The 26,797-nt window shown below is 42.9% G+C and overlaps 1 protein-coding gene across 2 annotated transcripts in view; it reads right to left on the reverse strand.

The window, feature by feature from the left end:
* The window catches only part of ACVR1B (activin A receptor type 1B), a 42,024-nt gene that overhangs the window by 13,564 nt on the left and 1,663 nt on the right, over positions 1-26,797 (reverse strand). For both annotated transcript variants that reach the window (XM_077923923.1, XM_077923924.1), the window contains 3 exons: positions 10,024-10,263; positions 5,845-6,093; positions 3,534-3,764 (listed from right to left, as the gene is read on the reverse strand). In XM_077923923.1, coding sequence (XP_077780049.1) covers positions 3,534-3,764; positions 5,845-6,093; positions 10,024-10,263 — 720 coding nt within the window. Of the gene's footprint in view, positions 1-3,533; positions 3,765-5,844; positions 6,094-10,023; positions 10,264-26,797 lie in introns of those variants that run through there.

Below are 26,797 nucleotides of genomic sequence, written 5' to 3' on the forward strand. Positions count from 1 at the left end.
AGAAACTCAAATTTCCAATACATCCATTCTTAATTCTTTTCACAATAATTTATAAATTACTCCTTACAAAACTTCTTTTAAACCTACAAGCGACGTCAATTGATTACAACTGCTTTCCAAATATATCGAAAACTTCTTCCATTCCTTTAGGAAAGTCTGGTCCTGCTGGTTCCGAATTTTCCCTGTTAGTCTCGCCATCTCAGGATAGTTGTTCAGTTTCTCTTGACACTCTTCTTTAGTAGTTGATCACTGATATCACTGGGAGGAGCACCATTGGTGACTATTTAAAGGCCCCAAGCATCACTCATGTCAACGAGGAGTCATGCCTACAGTGTCATAGGTCCAACTCTATGGAATTCCCTCCCACAAGAAATTGTATAGGAACCATCTCTACTGAATTTCAGACACTTGGCCAAAACCGCTTTATTCCAGCCCTTTAAATTCTTGAGGTTTTATATTTTGGAGGATTAAATTTTGGCGCCAGTATGGCATAGCAGTTAGCATATCAGACTAGGGCCTGGGAGACCAGGGTTCAAATCCCAACTGGGCCATGAAGCTCACTGGGTGACCTGGGGCCAGTCACTGCCTCTCAGCCTAACCTACCTCACAGGCTTGTTGTGGGGGTTAAATGAGTAGGGAAACTCATTGGAGATATAAATTGGTGGGATATAAATCATTTATGTCTAAGTTTTGTATATTTTATTGCTGTACAGTGGTACCTCGGGTTACATACGCTTCAGGTTACAGACTCTGCTAACCCAGAAATAGTACCTCAGGTTAAGAACTTTGCTTCAGGATGAGAACAGAAATCACGCGGCAGCAGCAGGAGGTCCCATTAGCTAAAGTGGTGCTTCAGGTTAACAACAGTTTCAGGTTAAGAATGGACCTCTAGAACGAATTAAGTATGTAAGCAGAGGTACCAATGTTTGTTACTTGGAGACTTATATGGTGAAAAGCTGGAATTTTTAAATAAATAAATAAATAAATAATAAAATAAACATTGTCTAATACCCTAACCCTACTTCACGTTCATCACCTTGCCCCTATTTAGGACATGTAGCAGTTTCAAACAGCCGTATGAACTTTATGGTGTCTGGATCTCGATATGGGCAACACTGCCTCCCAGGAAGTAGCAAGCTAACAGACCAGATCTGTCGCCAATAAGCCCTACATACACGAGACAAACTGGAACTGCTGCGAGCGGCAGACCCCAACAGGACTGGTCCTCGCACACTTCGCCCCAACAAAAAGGGAGGAACAACAGAAATTCTCCCTGTCACTACTGATGGTCATGGTCTCTAGCAAAGGCAGTAGACAACGAGTCCTGGGAGACTAAGGAGAGGGTAGGGCTGGGCGATATATCACCCGAAACCAGTTTGAAGTCCATATGATACCGGTTTCATACTTTTTGACCTGGAAATGTATTGTGAATCATGATGTATGTTAGGGTTGGGTGATGTATTGTCCAAAATGGGTTCAAAGTCCATATTGTGATATTGGTTTCCTAATTTTTGACCTGGCAATATATCACAAATCATTGTGTGTATGTGTGTGTTCCATGCAAAAATCACCATGTGGGAAAACCATGAAGCCAGCCAATGCCTCTACATAGCTCCATTCATATTCCAGACGTTGTGATATATAGGTATATCGCGATGTTTATAACAATGTTGAAAACCAGATATTGCCCAGCCCTAGGAAAGGGACGGATCCCTGAAGCTGCCTGACTTGGCTGTCAAGAGAAGACAGTGTGTGATAAATCACATACAACATTCTTTTGCTCCTGCTGTATGAACAGCTCCAAAGTGAAGCACATTGTTGTGGCATTACAGGAGCAAACGACTGGTGTCCCCAAAGGCCAAGCACACATATGCACACACAACACTGCATACACTTGAAAGCAACTCATTTTATACCAGCCTTCCTTGGCATCATCCGACAATGAATACTCTTTAATAGCTACTAATAAGAGCAACTGTTAACCTTCGTTTCCTGTTAAGATTATCAATTTTGCATGAGAGGCGCAGGATCAGGTCTATAATGCAAGAGCTGTTTCTCAAAACTGGCAATATCCAAGCTGGTACAGAGACATGAATTTTAAAAAGTGCACTAAGCTTAAGTGATTTCTATAGCAGCAGAAGCATCTGTGATGGGGTGGGTATGTTTTCCAGGTTGAGAAACTGAACAGCTTGGACAGAAACGGAGGAAGTCAGATGACTTTGCCGTGAATGAAGTCCTAGGACTTACTTAGCCCCAAGCCACCCCGAGGGAGGTTTTGCTTGAACACTCTCACAGAAAAACTAATAAATGAGCCAGTCACAAAACTAGAAGCTGGTGAAAGTCAAAAGGCAGGAGTCCTCACAGTGTGTGAGGTTAATTGTTTCTGAAGGCCCCGGAAAAGTAACTTGCACACAGGTCTGCAATAAAATCAGTTTTGAGAAGGGAGTTATTTGAATTAGCTGAATTTGAATAACCTTTTGAAGGGGGAATGTGACATGCTGCTTGGGAAGTATGCCTGTGTAATACATCTGAATTTTGCACATATTCAAATCACGTCAATGTGACCAGTTCCGCTTTGTTACGACAGTTAGCAATCAGAAGCCAAAGGCTGTGACTGTTGCCCATCTGCAAGAGCGAGAGGGATGGTTCTGGTTGCTCTATGCTTCAACCACCACCAGCCAAATGCAAAGCTGCCCCTGTCATGGACAGACATAGGCAAAGTGATACTCAGAGCTGTTCTGATAGCCACTGCTGCAGTTTCCTGTGCTCAGCTTAGAGCAAGGGTATGAAAACTGCGGCCCTCCAGTTGCTGTCAGACTCAAACTCCCACCAGCCTCAGTTGGCATGGCCATTGGTCATGGTCGAGGCAAGTTGTAGTCCAGAAACATCTGGAGGGCCAGAGGTTCCCCACACCTGGGTCTAGAGTTAACTCACCTAAGGTTGAGCTCTCTCTCCTCCCATCTGGTTAGCCCAAATTGATTTTTCACATTCAACTCTTTGAGTGCTTCATGATGACTCCCTTGAATTTTCCAGGTAAGGACCCTGAGAGTGGCCCTGTGCCTCTTTTATCATTGATCAGAAAGGAAGATTAAACCAGGTGGAGTGTCTATTATTGTATCATTGTGATATGGGGGGCAGGGAGAGGAGGGGAGAACTTCCTCAGTTAATTTTGTCTTATGGAAGCCTTAAGATACAGAAAGACAACAGTATGCCTCCCTTGCCCATAATCCTTTAGCTTTCTAGTTTCTTTGCCTTTCTTCCTCCATCAGAGTCAGTGTGAGGTTTTAGCCCTATCGAAACTGGCCTCTCACCAAAAACAGTAAAAAAATAATTGTGCTGTGTTGTTGCTTTGTCTCTCAGCACTTAAGGCATTCACGAACATTTCAGGATGACACATCAGCGCAGTCAACAGACACAAAGGCTTCAACATCGCCATGAAACTATAATGTAGACTGCAGGTAGCACAAAGCAATATTTTAAAATACAATCTGTAACTCTGGTTTGTTTACTGGAATGCAGAGGCAGCACGATACCTTTGTTGTCTGCAGCGATAAACCCCAAAATATTCTCATGGCGCAGCATGACCGTTTGGTAGATCTCGGCTTCTCTGAACCAGGATCTCTCTTCCCGCGAAGAAAAGATTTTCACAGCTACATCGCCGCCACGCCACCGGCCACGCCACACTTCCCCAAAACGACCTTTGCCGATTATTTCCTGCAGGACAATTGTCCGAGCCACAGTGCGCTGGACAAAGAGCGGCAAACCTGCCGGCAAAAAGTTAAATTAGAGATAGGGAAGACAAGGCCAGTATAAAGAGGAAAGTAGGCCAAGTTTGGTTATGACATACAGTGGTACCTCGGGTTACAGGCGCTTCAGGTTACAGACTCCACTAACCCAGAAATAGTACCTCGGGTTAAGAACTTTGCTTCAGGATGAGAACAGAAATTGCGTGGCAGCGGCACCAGGAGGCCCCATTAGCTAAAGTGGTACCTCAGGTTAAGAACGGACCTCCAGATCGAATTAAGTTCTTAACCCAAGGTACCACTGTATTCAAGAGTCCAAATCAAAGATTTCCTGCTCTTATTAGGGCCTGATGCAGCAATTATCTTCTAAAGATCCAAAGTGTGCATGTCCTCAACAGAAGCATAGCAGCCACGTCACTGAAACAGGAGCTTGAGTCTGCAGTCCTATGTGCACAACTGGCCTTTGCTATTGTGGCTGGCTGACAATCCTCAATATGCAGAAAGAAAGGGTTGAATTCAACATTGTGCTATGCCGAATGTTCTGTCTAATGCCAGGCAGAACAACCCCCCTACTCTCCATCTGTATGCCATTCTGGGGTTCTCCTGACCCCCGAGCCAATTTGGGGGGTCACACATATGGGAAAAACCTGTTGCACAAGTGGAAGCCCTTCCACAGGGCTTCCACTTACAGGGTTTGTTAGTGGAATACTCAGGCAGTAAGAAAGGGAAGTGTTGAAAAGGATCCCATAGGGCAGGAAGCCAAGGTGGCTTGGCTTTAAGTACTCAAGAGCCTCTTAAGGCGTCATGTGCAAAAAAGAGCAGGTTCCTTCAGCTTTATAACAGATGTGAAGAGAGAATTTCAGCAACTGCCACTTGTCGTACAGGAACCCTGTCTCTTTTGCATCTGACCATGCTATTGGGACGCGGGTGGCGCTGTGGGTAAAACCTCAGTGCCTAGGGCTTGCCGATCGTATGGTCGGCGGTTCAAATCCCCGTGGCGGGGTGAGCTCCCGTCTTTCGGTCCCAGCTCCTGCCCACCTAGCAGTTCGAAAGCACTCTTAAGTGCAAGTAGATAAATAGGTACCGCTTTATAGCGGGAAGGTAAACGGCGTTTCCGTGTGCTGCACTGGTGCTGGCTCGCCAGAGCAGCTTCGTCATGCTGGCCACGTGACCCGGAAGTGTCTCCGGACAGTGCTGGCCCCTGGCCTCTTAAGTGGGATGGGCGCACAACCCTAGAGTCGGACACGACTGGCCCGTACAGGCAGGGGTACCTTTACCTTTACCTTATGCTATAGGCAATCCATTTATAACTTCAGTGTCCTGTGTGGTGCCTATGAGTAGAAAACTGGCACATTCTCATTCAGATTCCATTTTAGCAATGGGTACAACTAGACCATATTTGCGGCTTGCCCATCGCTCAACCTCAGTCAGTCCTGTGTGCAAAATGGGGACACTGACAATCTATCCTATATGTCATTGGCAATTACTGAGATATTGAGAAGCATTTTGAATGCTCTAAATGATACGCTAACTTGTGCCAAAGATATGCAGTAGATGAGAATGCAGCTATGCCAGGCCTGATTTGAACTATAATCTACACTGGGAAGGTGATAAGTCACATGGGCACCTATTGCAGCACATAAGGAAGTGGAGCAAAGGCACATCCTTCCTTTCCTGCCCATTTTTACCCCTGCTGTGCAACAGAAGGGAAAGGAAAATAACTGCTGAGAACTTGACTTTGAGGAAGAAAGCGCTCTCTTCTTTAACTTCATAACAAATGCCTACTCCAGGCGAGAACAGCAGCCAATTTAGGGCCACTTGCTACTTGCTTTCAGCACCTATTGTTTAAACTGCAACAATAAGAAGGAGAATGGTTTCAGAATTCCATCATATTAAATAAAATGATTTAATAATAATAGTAATTTCATTATTTATACCTCGCGCCTGTGGCTGGGTTTCCCCAGTCACTTTGGGTGGCTTGCAGCATATATAAAAACATAATAAGGTGAATATACTGCATTTTTACTAAAATTAGAGCCATATAACATAGCTTGGCAACATTTTTTAAGAAAATGTTGCATAAAAAGGAAGGCCTTTGTACCTGAGCCAGAGCCAGAGGTAGACAGATCATACACTAGATCTTGAAGGGTTTTGTCCTTGGATAGACACATCTCGCAAGATGGATCTTCCATGTCCAGCCGTTGACGATTGTGATATACTCGCTGGTGGTGGTGAAAGACAAAAACCACTATGATCAAAATGACGAACACAAGGAAGACCGGGCCTGCAATCACAGCCACAAGCTCCACAGGTCCCCAGCCAGAAGGTGTTTCGTCATCTTTCCGATGCCCTTGAGGAGAGACAAAGAACAAACGTTTCACCTTCAAATTCAAAACCAGCATGCATGCAATAATTTTAGGTTGTATTTTAAAAGTGCGCAGAAAGGTCTGTGATGATGAAAACCAAAGGTATGGAGCAAAGAGAGATGAAAGATATTGGCAGGAATTTACACTGGTTACACTGAGGATGTGCACCCTTCCTCCATCGCAGAGATCATGAGCATCCCCCTTCTTGTTTTCAACCAACTGCAGTTTGTCATTTCATCTGAATTAAAATGAACTGCAGTTAGGAGAAAATGGAAGGTAGGAGGAGGCTTTTGCTCATAACACTAAATCAGGGTTCAGCATTATATCTGAATCAGGCCACTATAATACTGAAAGAAAGTCTAAATGAATGGGATTTTTGTTTCCATTCTCTAGGTTTTCAGAAGTCTCTTCTCACACTGATATAGACAACTAATGAAATGTTGATGCAAAATAAGAAGACAAGCATTGCTTCAAAGTAACATAAGCTACTTCCATGGACTTATCCAGCATCTCCTTTATCCCCTCTCAAGAGTTTATTGCTTATTACTCAAATTGACTCCCTTTTTAAAATCCCAGAATCATGCAGATTTGCTCACTTCTATTGAAAGAAAGCTCTTTTAGGCCTTAAGTAACTATATGGCAGGAAGGCGCTTCTCAGGTGTGGCTTTTGCTGTTATGATGTTTTATGAAAGTCAGAAACTACTTGCATAAGCAGAAACTTCACTCCAACCTGCAGCAATTGTCTACTTAACAGAACATAAAGCTGTTGAGTCCATAGTAGATATGCAGGCTAAGCGTATTAAGCATAACTTCCATAGCTGAGAAAATAGTCCCTCTTCATCTTTCCTAATTATGTAACCCAAATGTTTTGCTTTAAGTTAATTCACATGTAAGTCTTAGACTGCATACACACCATATATTTAAAGCACATGACTTTCCCCAGCAATCCTGGGAAATGAGTTTACCCCTCGCAGCGTTACAATTTCCAGGATTCTCCAGGGCAAATAATGTGCTTTAAATGTATGGTGTGCAGACAATCTAAGCCGAACCATAGCTTAGAGGAAACACACAAGTGAGTGGCTTCCTGGAGAAAAGATTGCAGCCCGTGTGTGTGTGTGTTCCTTCCTTCCTGTTGCTGCACTACTCAGATCTAAGCCATGGTTTGGCCAAATGTGTTGTCCAAATCTGGGCTTGTGGTTGGTCTCCTCCATAAGCTATAAACTCAAGAACAAACCTTGTGGTTTGTGTGTAAATTTACATTTGCTTTCTAATTACAAATTAAACTTCGGGGGGGGGCGGCGGGGGGACGGAAGCACAATTCATGGTTTGTCTGGAGTGAGACAAGCCATGAGTCCAGGTTCAGCAGACACACTAAGTCAAACCATGCTTTGGCTCATAGAGGAACCCTCACGCTCATGCATTTGCGCTAAGCCATGGTGTGGTTTAGCATTAGAATTGAAGGCACTGTAAATATGCATTAACCTTAATCCCAAAGTTTTACAAACACATTGCTTTTCTGTGAAGTCTGCCATGCAGACAGGCTCTCTATGATCTGACAGGAACAATGAGTTGCAATGGAACTTGATGTCACGAGGGGGAGCCAAAGGGATTCTCACGTGTAATTTTCACCCTCTGCAAATAAGAAGAGAAGAGCAGCCCGGCAGCCTATCATCCTGTTTCCCAAAGTAGCAAACCAGACACCTATGGTCTGAACTGGTCCTTGCAGGCAAGCCACCTTGGAAACAGTATAAAGCCCTCATGACTACTAAACACCGACAGGTAAATTCATGGATGACAAGGCTAACTCCTATTTAAACTCATCCAAGTTGGTGGCCAACACAACATTTTATGGTAGTGAATTCCATAATTTAACTATGTGCTGTGTGCACTTTTTGTTTGTCCCAAATTTCCTACCATTAAGCATCATTGGACGATCCTGCAGTCTAGATTTAAGAAAGAGAAAAAAACCCTTTTTCATCTACTTACTCTACACCAGGGTTTCCCAAACTTGGGTCTCCAGTTGTTTTTGTACTACATTTCCCATCATCCCTGACCACTGATCTTGCTAGCTAGGGATGATGGGAGTTGTAGTCCAAAAACAGCTGGAGACCCAAGTTGGGGAAACACTGCTCTACACCATACACAATTTTATAAACCTCTTATCCTGTAGCCCCTTACCTTTAGTCTAAGCTAAAAAGCCCCAAACAATGTAAGCTTTCGTCATATGAGAGTTGTCTAGACCCTTGATCAAAAGCCTGTGAGGCAGCATTCAAGTGAGAGGGTCTAATATACAATCAAGGAATTTCATGCATAATTTAACTCCTGTCTAGGCCCTAAACAGGGTGCTAAAACCTGCATAGCTGTGAATATGCCAAAGGGTGGATAAGGTATTTAAATGAAAATCTAGCAGGATATGTCTGCTCAAACCTGTTTGGCTGTTCCACATAATTTCTGCGTTTATAATGCTAACTGTTCTTATCCATTCCTCCCCACCCCCAATTTGTATTTTATTATCTTCCGTCAAAAGAACACCACAATAAAAACACAGTCAGGATATAATCACAGACGCATATCAAAAGAGCAAAATAAAATTCCAATCAAACTCTGGTATCAAGGAAAAAAAAATCTAAACATATTAAATATAATGTCACTAATATGAAACCAAATAAAGAATTCAAAAAAATCCCAGTTAAGAAACTATATCAGGCTCAGGTGTCTTCAGAGTATACAGCTGTAAGAATAAAATAGCTACTGTAAGTGTGCACATAAACCTAATTTTTTATTTAAATTACTAATTTAAAAAGAAAATCCCCACCTTTGGTTAATCACTCTCTACTGCAACTGAAAAGCAAAATAAATAAATAAATCAGCTTCTTAATATGGCTGTTGCCCCTCTGATACACTGCTTAAATCAGGGGTCAGCAACCTTTTTCAGCTGTGGGCTGGTCCACCATCCCTCAGACCATGTGGTGGCCCGGACTATATTTTGAGGGGGGGGGGGGGAATGAACAAATTCTTATGCCCCACAAATAACCCAGAGATGCATTTTAAATAAAAGCACACATTCTACTCATGTAAATACACCAGGAAGGGCCCACAAATAACCCCGAGATGCATTTTAAATAAAAGGACACATTCTACTCATGTAAAAACATGCTGATTCCCGAACCGTCCATGGCCGGATTGAGAAGGCGATTGGGCCACATCCGCCCCCCGGGGCCTTAGGTTGCCTACCCCTGGCATAAATAATTTCACTTGAGACTGGATTCTGTTGTGGGGCTAATCACATTTTCCCTCTACTCAAGCTCCAAAATTGTGTCACTAAGAATGTGGTGCTGGCTTTCAAAATAGTGCATCTGCTGCTTTTGGCTTTTCTAAAAATGGAATGTGGTTGTACAAGAGTCATGGGCATGTATTTGCAATGCCATTAGTGACAGCAAAACCACTAGCCCACTCCATTTTGTGAACTTTTACTGCATATTTTTCAAAAAATGTATTCCATGGTTGTGTGCTCTCCTACCAAACTCATAAAAAGAGGAAGGATACTAAATCTGCCTGTACCCTACTATTTCAGAATGGAGTATTGCTCATCTATCCAGCCCAACTTCCAAAGGGGGGGAAAAGTGAGAGTTGCGAAAAAAAAGAATGGTTTTCTCATCCTCTTATATGGGAAATGGATGTTGTGCTCTGACAGCCATGTCTGAAGAGTCGTCAATAAATATTAGCAATTAAAAAATACACACCCAAATAAGTAAAAAATAAAATACCCCCATGATCCTTTTGGTATTATAAAACAAAAAAGAGAAATACTGGTGCTGGATTTAGCAAGCACAGCACCAAGAATAAAATCAGATGTTTCAAAAATTGTATTTTAAGAGACCCACACACTGCACTCTTCCCTTCAGCTTACTTACCACTGGGTACCAGAGGATCAATTTTGTTACAGTAGTCTTCATAGCAGCAGTGTGTATTGCGCACATCTTCTGAACTCAGGCAGAAGAAAGGTTTTCCAGCAGGTATCAGCTTGGCTTTAGGGATACAGGTTCGGACATGATGCATCTGTCCATTCACATTTGTTATTGAGACCATGCAGGCTCCGTCTGTTTCACATGTAGTGTTGCCTTGGTTGCATTCGTTGCACTCACACAATAAAGCTGAAGAGACACAGAAAAAGAACGCTCTTGTTAGCAAACTCCCAGCTGAAGCACAACTTGTGGTCCCACTACCCTGAGATGGGACTCCAGATTGCTCCAAAGTTTCACCAAGATGAACCTGGCTTTAAAGCAGGACCAGTAACATTACAGAACGTTTTGAACACAAATAGGCCAAGACTACATCTCCAACATTTACTGTTATGTTCTCAGATTTCCCATCTGCTAAAATCCATAAAAGAATGACTCATTCAGTTCCTAGTTCCTATAATTCTATATTGCCACCAGGAATAAGACAAGCCTCTCACTCATAGCTACTTTTTATAGAAAACACTCCCATACTTAAGGACTCTTCAGTAAATTGAGTTTGGAGAACCTCTCAAACTGATGCACTTTCCCAATACATGTATGAACTACTGAAAACATATGTGAGCTTAGCTACCTCAATCAGCCAACCGCAAAATAAAGCATTTAGGAAGATACTTTTAAATAAATATCAGTGTTTCAGAATATCCCATGCTGGACACTGACTATCAAAGCATTCTTTTCAGCTAATTTATTTCTGCTCCGCCAGACTATCTTTAAGTGCAAGAGAAGCAAATCTGCTATGGGCCCTTTGTTGAGAATTTCAACTATATATATATATATATATTCAATGTATTACCATGCAAAACACCTCCCATTAAACAAAACACCCCCCACTATCCACCCCTGAAAAGGACAGGTCCATTTCCTGAAAGATACTGAACAGCTGGGTTGAATATCAATGACAAAGGCAGGATTCAAACTGCTATCTGCAGCGAAAGACCCAGCATCCTGCCTGTTATTGGGAAACTTGAAAGCCATCAATAAGCTTTAGTACAGTACCAAGAAGTTATCTGAAGCAGCAATTCATTCTCTAGAACAATTTTTAAAAATAACTCCAATATACTGTTTACCATGGCAAAGCAGTTGGGGTGGGGAAGTCCAGAGAAACCAAAAACATCAACTGAGGACACACGGTGGCAGGTCAGCCTGCACCACTTTGGTTAAGTCAACTCAAAAAGGATCGTGGCAGTAACTGCAAACAGTTAAGTGTGAGATCCCAATAAGTATATCACAGTGGTTCCATTAATATACAGACATAACTCGGAAGTCGAACGGAATCCGTTCCAGAAGTCCATTCGACTTCCGAAAAGTTCGGAAACCAAGGCGCGGCTTCCAATTGGTTCCCGATTGTGCAGGCGTGCCGGAAACAATAGCGGAAGTTGTGCCGAACATTTAGCTTCCCCAAAAAGTTCAAAAACCAGAACACTCACTTCCAGTTTTCGACCATTTGGGAGCCGGAACATTTGACTCCCAAGGCATTTGGGAGCCGAGGTGCAACTGTATTCAAGGTCGTGTCCAGAGAAAAGCACTGGGTGAGTGTTCCTCAGCCCCATGGCATTTGTGCTAAGGGGTTCTGCAGGGTACAATTCTTCCCCAGTGGTATTTAATATCTATATGAAGCCATGGGGTGTGGTCATTAGGAGTTCTGGAGCGAGGTATTGCCAGTATGCTGACGACATGCAGTTCTGCTTCTCCATAACACCTGACTCAGGAGAGGCTGTGAAAGCTTTGGAACAGTGTCTTGGTGGACAGGATGAGGGCCAATAAGCGGCTCTTTAGGAAGGTGGTTTCCATGTTTGGGAAATTGGCGAGCTACCCATTCTGGATGGGGTTGCACTCCCTCTGAAGGAGCAAGTGCACTGCTTGGATACACCTTTGTCATTTGAGGCCCAAACTTATTCTGTGGCTTTGACCAGTTTCATCCAGTTTGCCAACTACGGCCATTCCTGGACAGGGATAGACTGACAACTGTAGCCTTGTGGCTAGATTACTGTAATGCGCTCTATGTGGGGCTGCCCTTGGTTCAGAAGCTTCAGCTGCTGCAGAATGCTGCAGCCAGACTGCTGATGCGAGTTTCTGGTCAAGAACATGTGACACCATTGTTAAAACAGCTGCACTGACTGCCCATCTGCTACCGAGCCAGGTTCAAGGTTCTTGTACTGATTTACAAAACCCTGAACAAGACAGTTCCAGGATACCTCAGGGATCTCCAGAACCCTTATATTCCAGCTTGATCACCGAGATCATCTGCAGGAGTGTCTTTGGTCACTCCTGAGCTGGTGAGGCTTGTTTGACAACAGTGAGAAATCAAGTCTTTCGTGTCATCAGCCCCATACCCTACCATTAGAGATTCAGAGGGCGCCTTCTGTGCCAACTTTTCAATTCCTGCTGAAAACTTTTCTGTTCTGCTGGGCAATTAAGATTGCATCCCCCACAATGGTCTACTGATGTTTGCTTTTAATTTCTTTTTGCTTTTAACTTGTTTTTAACCTTTTACGATGTTCTCATTTGGTTTTATATGTTTTTATATTGCTGTAGACTGCTGCGATTTTTTTTTTGATACAGCTGTATATAAATACATTTTATAAATAAATAAATAAGTTGCTGATGACATCTGGATATAGGCTTTCAACATAAACTGTACCACAAACTCCCCCGGCCGCCTAGGGCAAGCCACACTCTCTCAGCTTTCTTCAGCAAAGTACAGTAGGGACCCACATTGCAGAGTTGTATTAAGGATTGCTGAGATCACAGATGAATTTAGATAATCCTCCAAACAATGGTTTTGAAGAATGGCAATGTGGCACAGGCTTGCACTCTCTTCCTTCCTCCTCACATCCCAATCCCTTTCTCCATTTACAGGTTTTCTCCAGCTGTGACATAGGAATTAGACAAACTACAGCTGCTAACTTCCAAACTACTTCAAATACACTTACTTCAAACCATGATTTTAGAAGTTAGTGCTACCCTGCTTACCTGATTCAATGTCACAGCAAACTGTGGCTGGAAGAAAATCAAACTGAAGATGGAACTGGCATGCAAGAAATTGGAATGCATGTCCTCATGTTAAGGTAAAGGTAAAGGTACCCCTGCCCGTACGGGCCAGTCTTGACAGACTCTAGGGTTGTGCGCCCATCTCACTCAAGAGGCCGGGGGCCAGCGCTGTCCGGAGACACTTCCGGGTCACGTGGCCAGCGTGACAAGCTGCATCTGGCGAGCCAGAGCCGCGCACGGAAACGCCGTTTACCTTCCCGCTAGTAAGCGGTCCCTATTTATCTACTTGCACCCGGGGGTGCTTTCGAACTGCTAGGTTGGCAGGCGCTGGGACCGAACAACAGGAGCGCACCCCGCCGCGGGGATTTGAACCGCCGACCTTTCGATCGGCAAGCCCTAGGCGCTGAGGCTTTTACACACAGCGCCACCCGCGTCCCAAGAAATTGGAATGCATGTTCTCATGTTACCTCCTTACTATTCCAAACTATGGCTTGGACGACTGGGTTATGGTTTCTCAACTGTGACAATGAGAAAAAAGCTCTGAACAATTTTACAGGGCAATCCTACTCAAAGTAAGTCCCATTATGTTCAATGGGTCTTCCGCCATGTAAGTGTGCAATGAATATAATAAATGCTATTGTTAAACCTCATGTGAGAGCAGACTCATGCTGCAAGGGGAAGATAGAAAAGGGGATGGGAATTTCCAGATGGGAATTGGAAGCCACACACACACACACCCCGTCCTGTTCTCCTGTGAAATGCACTCCAGGACTTCTTGATCAGTTATTCCCTTAAAACAGGAAATAGCTCTGACTTATGGATTTCAGGGGGTAGAGGATTTACAAAGAACAGGGACACACAGAATGAATTACAGCCTCCCGCCCAACATTTCTCCCTTATAAATGTTCTCACCTTGCATTCATATATCAGAAAAAGCGAGTTTGAGAACACACATTTGCCAAGAATGCACATAATTCCATTCTGAATCTCGCAGGTACATGATGCCACTTGTTTTCTATGAAGCAACAGCCACTTGCTACACTATGGGATAAAGACTGCATTCTACCCTTTATTCAAATGCAAGGCAGCTGCCAATTTTCGTATCTCAAGCCTCCAAGCAAAAGCTGTTCCTCTCTCAAGGTGGCTGGAAAAGAAAATGCAGCCAAATCCCGAAACACCAAGGATGAATATAATAATGTCAAGGAGAAGGGTGGGTGCACGTAATGAGCACGCCATACTTTCTACAGCTGTCATCAGATCCTGTTTCCCCAGAGGGGATAAAGAGCATGTACGTACCTGCAGTGTGGAGTTCAAGGCAAAAAGTTGGTTGCAACTTTTAAAAAGGAGAAAGAAAAAGCTCTGTGATTAACTATTGCCCGCTCTTAACAACAAACTCCTCCAATCCTTAGGAAGACGTTATCACACTGTCAAGTCAGTTCAGAATACCCTTCAGAGGCAATGAATACATCTGACAACCTAAGCAGGGTCAGGCCCAGGTCAAGCCCTGGAACGGTGGTTCTAAGGAAATATCCAAGATGTTGCAGGAAGTGATGATGTGTACGCAGACAGTCTTCTGTATCAGCACCACAGTGAAAGCTCTAGCCTAGCACACTGGCCTGACAGGCAGAGAGTGACATCTATAGTCTTGGTGAACTCTGTGACTCCCAGGGGGGAAACTGGCTAAATACCAACCTTGCAATTACCGTATTTTTCGCTCTATAGGACGTACCGGACCATAGGACGCACCAGACCATAGGAGGGGGAGAACAGGGAAATCTTTTTTTCTTGTTCTCCCCCTCTAAAACAAGGTGTGTTCAAGGTGCATTCACCCAAAGCCTCCGGAACGCAGCGGGAGCCTGGAGAGCAAGAGGGGTCGGTGTGCACTGACCCCTCTTGCTCTCCAGGCTTCAGTGAAGGCAACCCGAAGCCTCTGGAGCGCGGCGGGAGTTCCCTCTGGGCTCCGGAGGCTTCAGGTTCCTTTTGACCTGCTCTTTGGGGCTGGCGGTGGGGGGAGGCGCTGCTTTCCCCCACCGCCAGCCTCAAAGACCAGGTCGGGGAGCAGCGGGAAGGTGGCGAGCCGCCTTCCCGCTGCCCCCCGAGTTTGTGGGGCTGGTGGTGTGGGAAGCGCTGCTTTCCCCCACTGCCAGCCTTAAAGATCCTTGAAGCCTTTGGAACGCAGCGCAAGTTCCCGCTGCGCTCCAAAGGCTTCAGGCTTCGGAGACAGCCTTTGGAGCCTCCGCAGGGCCCCTGCGGAGGCTTTGCGCAGCCATCCCCAAGCTAGAACAGCGAGACGGAGCGCTCCACAGCGCTCCGTCTCGCTGTTCTGGCTTCGGGGACAGCCTTTCTAGCCTCTGCAGGGCAGCGGGGTGAAGACACCCCGCTGCCCTGCAAAGGCTTTGCGCAGCTAACCCCAAGCTAGAAGAGCGAGACGGAGCGCTCCGCAGAGCTCCGTCTCCCTGTTCTGGCTTTGGGCTTAGCCGTGCAGCCTGCATTCGCTCTATAGGACGCACACACATTTCCCCTTAATTTTTGGAGGGGGAAAAGTGTGTCCTATAGAGCAAAAAATATGGTACATTAAGGTCTCGCATCTTCACCTTGCAGTTTCAACTGGATGCGGCTTTCTGAGTTTCCCTCTCAAACAGGACCAGTAAGCTGCAAGACAGGGGCTGCATTACAAGGTAATAAAGATCCCACCTGAGTAGGTTTTTGACTGGGCTAACGTAAGAGTTATGGAAGGTAAGCTATTAAGAAGAATCAGTTACAAACTATCAGAAAAAGTTAAAAATAAAGTTTTCAATAGTAGTTCACAAGAGATAAACATAGATTAGTACTTCAGCCCTGCTGTCTGGCACAGGCAGATATCCTTTCTATTTTGGGATTGGAAAAAGGAAATTGAAGACAAAAAGACTCTGTTGCTCCAAGATGGAGTGAGGTACTATGCATTTGAATTATTTTTAAGGGGAGACCTCATTTTAATATGAAAATTCAAACAACTCAATTAAGGTTGAGACTGTTGATGGTCTTTAGGTTAATCAGTTTTCGGCGGCAGCTGTGCTGCCTTCTCAAAAGCTCTCTGAGAATGCAGCTATGCAAGGCAACAGTAGAAACTTTCACTCCCAAGTTTAGTTAAGAGAAACAACGGGTTTTTGAGTACACTTCCTTTACTATAGAGCCATTAAGTGACTTTGATTCTGACAACAAACGAAAGTCTAACAAATTATTGTTGGTATGGTGCAATTTGGAGACAAGATTAAATTGAAGAGATAAGAAATAAAGGGGCAATTTTCTAGTTCTCTCTTCCTGAGCATCCAGAAAGTGCAAACACAATTTTAAATTCCAAGCCGTGGGGAGTGGAAAGAAAGGAGGGATCTTTTTTATTTTTTGTAATGGCAAAACGACCACCATTAAGAGCAATTCCATTTGGTTTATTTCTGCTTTTGATGAATATATGCAGTTCGGCCCATGTTGTTACTTAAAACACCTTAAAGTGACCAACATAGGCTTTAAAAGACCAGCAGACGCATGAAAACAAGCAATCCAGAGTCCACGATTCTGGATTGTCAATATCAGGGCTTTCTATTTTAAGAATACAACCTTTGGGAGCCTGCTTGTATTCTCCCCTTGAAAGGAGTGCAAGATGACAAAAATGTTGTCATCTCATTTTATAGATCCAATAACCCTGTGAAGTAGCTTTAGGCTAGGACAGTGACTTGTCCAACACTCCTGCCATGTAATCAGTGCACTACTAGACTTGTAGCAATTCCTGATGAGTCTTCTGAATGGGTTAATGCCTGTTAAAGTCCTGGCTCTGCCTGGCATACTAAATAGATGATACAAACATGTCCTGTTCTCTGACACAAAACGTCTAGACCATCCATGCTAAGCATGTACAGCACCCTGAATGCCCATTGGCTGGATTCCGCTGAATGTTTGCTTTTAACTGTGTCTATTCTGTTTGTATGAATGAATGTACAGAAACATCTGTCAATGTTGGGTAGCATCTGATTGTAATCGTTGACACCTTGTCTGTAGTAACTGGTTTACTGAAACCAGTTTACATGAAAAAGGCTTCGAATTAGTATTTGTTGTCTACAACAGCACCTGTGTGGGCACAGAACTCCCATATTAGAAACTGCACTAGTTTGGAGAGGAAATGTTAGCTTTCCATACTGCTGTACAAAATAGCCATACTAACATAAATACCACAAATTAAAAACTGTAATTGTTATCTTTGAAAGCCAGTCATGTGTTATAGGTAGCTAATTTTCCTATATATTACTGAGTCGTCTGATAATTAGTAATATTGCAGGTTTTACAAACTATCGGGGAGAATGATATATAAACAAACCCGAGAGCTTTTCCCAGAGCTACTATAAGGATGTTAGACTTAGGAAAGCAAGAGAAGAGAATATATTCTTATATTAAGGTGGGAAAACACTTTTGTCCCCCCACTTGCCAATCTGATTCTACCGGAAATCAACAAGACTTGCATTTGGTGCTGAATTTTAACAGCACTGAATTCAAGCCTTGCTGCAAATAAATAATTGGGAGTGCACTCTTAAGCTGTAACATCCCAATTGTTCCTTGGCAGTCGTGGGTTTACCTGTCCTGCAAATCAAAACTACAAAATGCAAATACAAATTTTCAAGGCTGTAGCCACTATTTACAAAACAAAGAAGTTCCCCAACCAATACAGATGATTACTTATGAGATCTCTAGAATTTTATCTCATTTCATACTTCTTCAAAATCAGAATGGAGACTCATTCATAGATTGTACCCATAAATCCCCTTCAGTGCCTTGGTTTTCTCTCTCTTGCTTTCAAGAATGTTGTATTCCTATTTATCTTAAAAACATGATTCAAAATGTTATCATTCGTTTGATAATGTTGGAATGAATACACACATACACAGAGTCACAAAAAACTCTTCAATTTGTTTGATTTTTTTCTAAGTTCTTAATCATTTTCGTTCAAACCTGAATCATATGATAACCGGAGAGTGATGGCTTGGTATAGTTGGCCAAAAATGGTCTTGTGAGTCAAATTAGGTGGTCTGGAGGACCTCATTTGTCATATAAGCTAGAGGTTCCCCACCCTTGTCTTAAATACACCAAAGGCCAGGACTTAGATGTTTTTGTACAAAATGCAAAAATGCGAAGCTTTTTCCCACTCTTCACTTGGGACTGGGCAGGATATCCTCTAAATCAAATACTGTACGTCAAATTTTTCTTACATAAGTGGTTGAGCTTATTTTCCAGCCCAATTGTTCACTGCAACAAAGTTTCCTTGTTGGAAAAGGGCTCCCAAGTCCCTTATATTTTTAACCAACAAAAATATACACCAACTTGCTTGCCTGTGTTAAATCACTTGTCCATCAACTGCACTGAACCGACTCTCCTCCAATTTACAAAAGCTTCTTTGCCAGAGGTAGTGTTTTACTTGCCAATGTTTACTGCAGGTGGATAGGGACGGATTAAAGGCCTTCTGCAATTCCTCTTCAATATGCTCTAAGGTTGTGTCCGGCAGCTAACCTTATAACTGATCACATTTTTTAGAAGGGGGGGGGGGAATGGGGAGTGAATATACCTCAAGTAAGAGGTACCAACTAGCAGAAGGGTTTGCATAGCTGTCCATATTTTGGATAAGTCTACTCTGGGGTTTAGGGTAAAAAGGTAAAGGTACCCCTGCCCATACGGGCCAGTCTTGCCAGACTCTAGGGTTGTGCGCTCATCTCACTCTATAGGCTGGGAGCCAGCGCTGTCCGCAGACACTTCCGGGTCACGTGGCCAGCGTGACAAGCTGCATCTGGCAAGCCAGCACAGCACACGGAACACCGTTTACCTTCCCGCTGGTAAGCGGTCCCTATTTATCTACTTGCACCCGGAGGTTCTTTCGAACTGCTAGGTTGGCAGGCGCTGGGACTGAATGACGGGAGCGCACCCCGCTGCGGGTATTCGAACCACCGACCATGCGATCGGCAAGTCCTAGGCGCTGAGGTTTTACCCACAGCGCCACCCGTGTCCCACACTCTGGGGTTTAAAGGTACCTTAATCGGCCTTCGGTATTGTTTTATTTTAAATTGTGATACACTTTGTCATTCTCTTTATAAACCACATTTTTTATGAAATAAAAAAAAAATACTATGAAATCCTTGCTTGTCTGCAACACCTTGATAATGCAGCCCTGTTTGTCAAGGTTGGTGATTTCACATGAAACAGGTACGTCAGCCTTAACACCCCAGGGCAGAAGGAAACATGGGCAGCGGGGGGCGGGGAGAGGGAGAGGGAGATTAGAAAGCAACTTGTGCAGTTCTGGTACTTCAAGTTTTGACTAGCGACGGGAAAAAATTCTCCCCGTGTCAATAAAAGCAAAAGAAAAGTTGGTATTATTACGATTATTTCACCTTGGAGAATGTTGCATGCTCAGAATCCAACAGGTACTTAAGAGGCCAGTGGCAAGTTCTTTTCACAGGATGATTGAAAGTGCAGCTGGGAATGTTTGGGCAAGCCCAATAAAAGAAATAACTGAACAAAAGCAAAATTCAGACCAGACTTTTTCTAGCAGTTAGCTTGGAAGCAGGTAGAGACACCATTTATAAAGTGGAACATATAATCCACTTAATTAAAACAAAATTCCTGGGTTGGACACAATAAGGTTCATGCGATCTTTATCTACATCTGTGATAAAATGTCTAAAGATGTACTGAAAGGAAGGTGTAACACAAGCTTGCTGGGAATTGTACTTCTGTCTGTTTGGCATGTCTGTGTCTGACATTCTGCTCCAAGACAGACACAGCCCCAAAAGACGCTGTTTAAACAAGCCTAGCTAAGCTTCAGAGCCTCCGAATAAAAGCTTTGTTCTTGCTCAAGAGATCTATAGAGTATGCATTTCTGCTGAAGTGAACTAGCTGACACTGATTTCATCAGACCTAACATACATCTTGCGAAGACACAAGTTCAGTGAGGGACAGAAGGCCCAGCTCAACTTTGCTTCTGCCACAAAGCAAGCTGTAGAACAAATAAAAAGCGGGATTCAACTAAGTTATTGCGTGCGTGGAACCAAGTCCACTAGCGCAACAGTACACATATCCCACTTAGCACTGCATTGAATTCCACCTTGGGGCATCTTCAAACTCAACCAATCTGCACTGAAGGGAGCTTTTCAAAATGAAGACATATTTGGTAAATATATAAACCACCCTTTGGTAGAAAACTATCAGGGATTCATATAGTTTTAAAATAGTAAACAGTAGTAAAATAGCAAAACAGCAACACAGAACTGCAATAAAATATCACAAACAACGTTCATAGCATATTAATAGCATTTAAACAGAATGGCTAAAACTGGCCCCACAACCATGATTGAATACCTGGGCAAATTATTATTATTTTATTATTTATTTGGAGCATTTACACCCCTGCATCAAGGTTGGTGTCAAGTGAGCTTCTCTGGGGAAGACATTCCAAATATGAGCCACCATAATTGGAAAAATAATACACATAGCCCAGGGGTCTGCAACCTTTAAGACAAAAAGAGCCACTTGGACCCGTTTCCGAAGAAAAAAACAACTGGGAGCCGCAAAACCATTGCGGCATTTAAAACAAATATAACACTGCATATATTGTTTCTTACCTTAATGCTATATATACAGGATCGTAACGCACACACCGCCCCCATGCGACGTCACAGCCAGTACAGCGCCTGCCACAGTGGGGAGTGTCGGGGCGCACAATGCGCCTCCTCCCCTCGCCAGTATCCGCCCCGGAGCCGCGGCAAAGGTGTAAAAGAGCCACATGTGGCTCCGGAGCCGCAGGTTGCAGACCCCTGACATAGCCTATTCCTGGTAACTACCCATCTAATTTCAGAGGGTAGGAGGAAGTGGACTTTAGGTACTTGAATCCAAAGCTCTCTTAACACTTTTATAATCAATACAAACTGAGGCAAGGGCTCCTATTTTGGAAACTGCTCTTAGAAATCCTCTTCTGACTTTCACACTAAATGTGCAGAGGTCCTATGTGCCCAGATCACTGGGGCGGGGCTTGCATTTCTGCCCTTGTCCTCATCTGCAGTTTGAGCCTTCATGTGTTTAGTTGAGTATCTGCACCAGCATTCAAAATTCACCATACGCCAAGTGCATTTTGCACCTGGCTATTGGTAACTTATAGGGACGCGGGTGGCGCTGTGGGTAAAAGCCTCAGCGCCTAGGACTTGCCGATCAGAAGGTCGGCGGTTCGAATCCCCGCGGCGGGGTGTGCTCCCGTTGCTCGGACCCAGCGCCTGCCAACCTAGCAGTTCGAAAGCACCCCCGGGTGCAAGTAGATAAATAGGGACCGCTTACTAGCGGGAAGGTAAACGGCGTTTCCGTGTGCAGCTCTGGCTCGCCAGAGCAGCGATGTCACGCTGGCCACGTGACCCAGAAGTGTCTGCGGACAGCGCTGGCCCTCGGCCTCTTGAGTGAGATGGGCGCACAACCCCAGAGTCTGGCAAGACTGGCCCGTACGGGCAGGGGTACCTTTACCTATTGGTAACTTGCGACCAAGTGAAAATGCCTGGGTACCAGGATGGCGTTTGATTATCTCCACCTTCTGGAGGTGCATACCTAGGGATTCTTGGGTCTTGACTATTTTTACACTAGCAACATACCCTGTAGAATTCTCTCTATTATATTTAATTTGCACAATCAGAATGAATTTCAGGAACCAAAAAGTTGTATTGAAAAATAAAACTTCTGAGCCGTCTGGCCCCAAAATGGCAACTAGGCATTCAGTTTTGGCAACTGTACCCCTGGTTTAAGGAGCCATTTGGCACCTAGATTATGAGAGTTTCTAACACTGATCTGCACACGCTTTCCATGTCCAAAAAATATGCTACAGCTGTTTCTCTTCAAATTTAGGAAGCAGTGGCTCCTTTCTTTTTGTTGGCAGGACTGCTAAGAGTGAAGAGGTAAGATAACTTTTCCTCACAATGCACAAACATACATATATAAACATAAAAACAGAATTTAAAACTTTAATGCAACCAATAATAATAAAGCGGCCAGCACAATGAAACAGAAACAGTCCAGTAAGACCATAAATACAGTATCATCAGAATAAATCAGCGCCATGAATTTCTGCATGTTTTCCAAGTCTGCTTTAAAACTGCTAGGAATGGGGCTTATCTGATCTTCAGGTTGGAACAGAGTTCCACAAATGCAGGGCCACCAAGAAAGCCTTCTCCCGCATGCTTGCCAACTTGATTACTCTCAAGAGGTGGGCCTACAAGGAGGGCCTCAAAAGCAGGTCTCAATGTGAGAGCGGTCTGGTAGGCAAACAACACTCCAAACTGGGTCCGTGAACTCACTGGCAAGTAACACACCTGATCTAATGCAATATTTCCTGATGGCTTGGCAGCAATCACAAAAATAGGAATTTAGGGTAGAACCTGCAAGAATTTACAATAACTGCAATGCTTAGTGTGTCCTGTCCCTCCGGCGGAATAGATCCTCTAAGATTGGTATGTCACATCAATCAACTAAGGTCAAATATTCCAAGAAGCTAAGAAACCACTCCTCGTTCAGCATCCCAGACCAAGAATGCTTGTTTATGTGTGGCCTATTTTTTATTGCACCAGAGTGCCATCTGATAGCCAAAGAATTAGGACTCTTTGCTTGTAGGAGTCAAACTACACAGAGAAACAGACACATATTTTAAGATTAGGTACCCCTGTTCTGCCCCCTCTCCATACAACCTCCATGTTCTTCCTTCTTCCAATAAATCTTCAGTGACCGGATTTTCTACACCGTGGGGAGCATGGATCTCATGATGTGCTATAACTCCCCACTGCTATAACATTTTTATTAATAGTTTTATACAACTTCTGTTAATGAAATATTAGTTTGTTTCATGTTTTTGTAGTTAAGTGTGTTACAGACAAATACTTCTATATACTTGTCTGGTAATATTTAGGTCATGCTTGACCTGTTACTGTGAAGTAATTAATGCAAGAAACAAAACTATGCTACCCCCCCCCCCAAATAAGACAGAGTCCAGTGCACAATTAAAACCTGCCCCATGCTTTAAGCATCACTCCCACATCTTTACAGATTCCTAAACTATATTCACCATTATCAACATCATAATTTTAAAAAAATTACTTTTCTTTTGGAAATCAAATGCATTCTAGTTTATGAATGTAACTTTCTCTTCACTTTATTTTTCTTAATGAAAACAGCCACTGGTTCCAAAATCAGAAGATGAGAAAGGGTGAATAGAGAAGGCAGGTCTCCCCCAGTTGGGAGAAGGAAATAGCAAGTGGAGAACAGTCTTTTAAGAGTGGAAAGGCTTAAACCTCTCTTTCCCACCCATCTTTCTGTTGCTTACAGTTGCGGAGGAAAATTATGCAACATGTAGGTTGGCCCCAATGCTTTATCTCAACTACCAACAAACCTGCAGCATCTCTTGCTGTTGCTTCCTAAGTCCTGCTAAATGACACAATTTTAAAATGTGTACACACAAGATAATGTTAAGCTGTCCCAAACAGATTTGTTTTTTAGAAGTGGTTATTATTGGAATCATTGAGATATTTCCTAGACAAACATATTCAACATCAAATATCTGTATAGAGTAAAAGATCAAAGGGATTGGGAAGAAAATTCTATCCAATGAATGCAGCAGAAATTGGCATTGGGTAAGACAGTACCTTATGAACAGGCAAGTTATTTCACTTTACTGTGTTTAAAATAACACTATAGGAATGTACTAAGACACACAGAGTGATTTATGAACTATTCTTTCTTCAAGAATTAAGCACCTTTAAAAAACTTATTTTAATTTGAATATTGAGCAAATCCACATTGGCTCCATAGTACTCTGGGTTTATTCATAAATGGTCAATTCGGTAAGAACACGTACAGCAAATATGATTGGTTCTGAGGCTTTGATTCAAATACTTAAATTATATATACAATATTGCTTTAAAGGCTTAGCAGAGGGGCCTTGAGCTGCTAACTCTCCACTTCAATTTGTTTATGTTATGCCCTCACTATTAAGTGAAAGCTCGCCTTAAGAGAAATTATCTCCTTATAGTCTGCACTTCTGGAATGCAGCTGCAGAGAAGCACTCTGGATAATAGTGTAAAAGGAAATAATCTTACTTGTGGACACCCTTTAAACTGCTTGTTTGACCATAGGGCTAAAGTTTTACTTGAGGCATTTACAGGTGCAGTTTCCACAGCAGCATGTAGATTGGGATATCAAACCAGATGGCCAAAAGTGGGAGGAAAATCTCAGGGTTCTGGCCAAGATGTGTGAAAAGAAGTTCAAGGACGGTTTTTTTGGACAGTGCACCCAATTTCCAATTAAGTGGTATCTTTCTTGGAAAGTAATAAAATATAAATTACGTTCTATTCTGAACTAAATAAATCCTTGTTCTGAGAAATATCAGCAAAGGAATCCACAACTTTTTACTTTCAAGTAACAGCTAAGCTTCTAAACATGTAGCTTTATTAATCGTACAGGACAATGCATGCTCAGAAGCTACGGAAACAGCAAGCTGAATTATGTTTCCATACAAAGTAATTGGGAGGCTATTTTATTCTGATGTAAAAATACATACACAGCACAAGTGAAAGCTACTGAAAATGAACCTTATTAGCAGAGCACAGAAAGCATGTTATGGTTGCTTAAAGAGACACCAATTACCACAGTTAAGCTTCAAGCAGTTCATGCTGTTTACTATTATCCTTTTAAAATTGGCTTTCACCCACCCACCCCTTTCTCTTGCAACTTGGCAAAATTGGTTCCTTGCACACACCTTTTCACAAACGTCAGTTTTTATTTGCACATTTGTCCTTGCCCATAAAACCATGCTGCATACACACTTCCCTGAGGAATCCTATTAGTAAAAACGTACATTGCAGCATTTGCTGAAAACAATTGCTGTCAACCAAAACAAAGCATCAAAGACTATGGAAGTCAATTTCCTCATTCCTATTTATTTTTTCAACAGGCATGAATTTGAAGGAAACCAATAAGAACTTTTCAGAGCAGAGTGAAGTGTGACGTGAATGGAGAGGCTCAGGCTTCAGTAGGCTTCACATACAAAGTTAATTTGCTCCCTAATAATTTCACATTTAACAGTTAGATGATAAGCACCCACTAGCTCTTTTGAAATCCACTTTCACCTTATGCTGGCAATCTGGATATTTTTAAAAATTGGTTTGAACAACCCAAAGCTGGAACAAATGAATTGAGAACTAAACTAAGAGATGGAGGATTAAAAATATCACAACAATGCCATGAAGCAATATTATTACTGTCAATTTCATTGGATTCTCATTTGTTAGATCATGTACAGTAGTCAGAACATCCAAGCACGCATACTTTATATGTTCTCATAATTTTTAAGTTTTTCTCAACACAGAACTTAGCTAAATAAAATTATTGGAAAGAAGAAAATGAGATTTGTAGCCCAATCCTAGGCATGTTTACTTAGGACTGGCATACTGGTGTGAAGAGTTCAGTGGGGCTACTATCTGCTTAGCTGTGCATAGGACTGCAGCATTAGGGTGAAATTAAGCATGCTATTGACTGACTGACTGACTGACTGACTGACTGATTGATTTTTATCTCCTGTTATTTTTGATGCTGTCATTTTCTACTGTTCTTACTGTCTGGTTCAGACATTTTTGGATTTTCTTTTTTTTATTGTTAGCAGCTTATTTGTTAGCAAAAAATTGCTCATTTGTTAAGTTCTAATAATGGAATTGTTTTAGAATTGCGGCTCTCCTCTACACTGGGCTGTAATGCGAACCTTGTAGCATATCCTTTTAAAAAAACTTTAATTTAAGGGAAAGCGAGTTCACAGAGTTGAATGCTAAAAAGCAAATGTTAATTAATCAGAAAAGGGAGCAGGGCTTTAGATAAAACTGATGGGAACACCTGATAGCAGAATCCCTTTAAAGCTGTGTTCTTTCCAATGGCAAACAACAACCTTCAGAAACCATGGCAATACACCCCTTTAAAAAAAGAAATTAAGCCACACAGCCTTGGACACCATCATTCAGGAAAGTGGTAAGATTGTATTTATCCCTCTGCAAACTCATACTTTAGAGATAACATGCTGCCACCCATCCCTATATGTTGATCTTTTTTACATCCTCCTTTGAAGCACCCATTTTATATCTTTGTACCAGAATAAGCCCAGCTCTGCAGATGTCCTGGGGAATAATCTTGCTACCAGTGTTCTCCAAATTCAAAATTTCCAATTAGCTGAATGAGGCATTGCCAGACTCTGTCCTCCCTCTTCCAAGAAACTGAGATATCTTGCCCCATCAACTATCTGGCAGAAGAAACCATCTGGATACATGTGTTCCTTATTCACAACAAATTCTTGTACCCAGAAGACTTTCTGGAAGAGCCCAAAGGGAAGGGCAAGGATATCTAAGCTGACTTTGCCATATAGTCAACTGACTGAGTAGCTTGATGATTTATTTAGTACATTTATATCCTGTTTTTCCCCATCACAGAATCCAAGACAGCAGCACACACACAACTCCCAGAAGCTCTCCCATCTGGCCACTGACCCAGACCTGGTTGGTTTCAGCTAGGTGGCTGCCTCAGGTACCCTCAGTTCATGACCTGGGATATCCAGGTCATCAAAGAGATCCATAACAAGAAATGATTGAGAACTGGCC

Source organism: Podarcis muralis, chromosome 2 (genome assembly GCF_964188315.1).
Source record: "Podarcis muralis chromosome 2, rPodMur119.hap1.1, whole genome shotgun sequence".
Classification (NCBI taxonomy): domain Eukaryota; kingdom Metazoa; phylum Chordata; class Lepidosauria; order Squamata; family Lacertidae; genus Podarcis; species Podarcis muralis.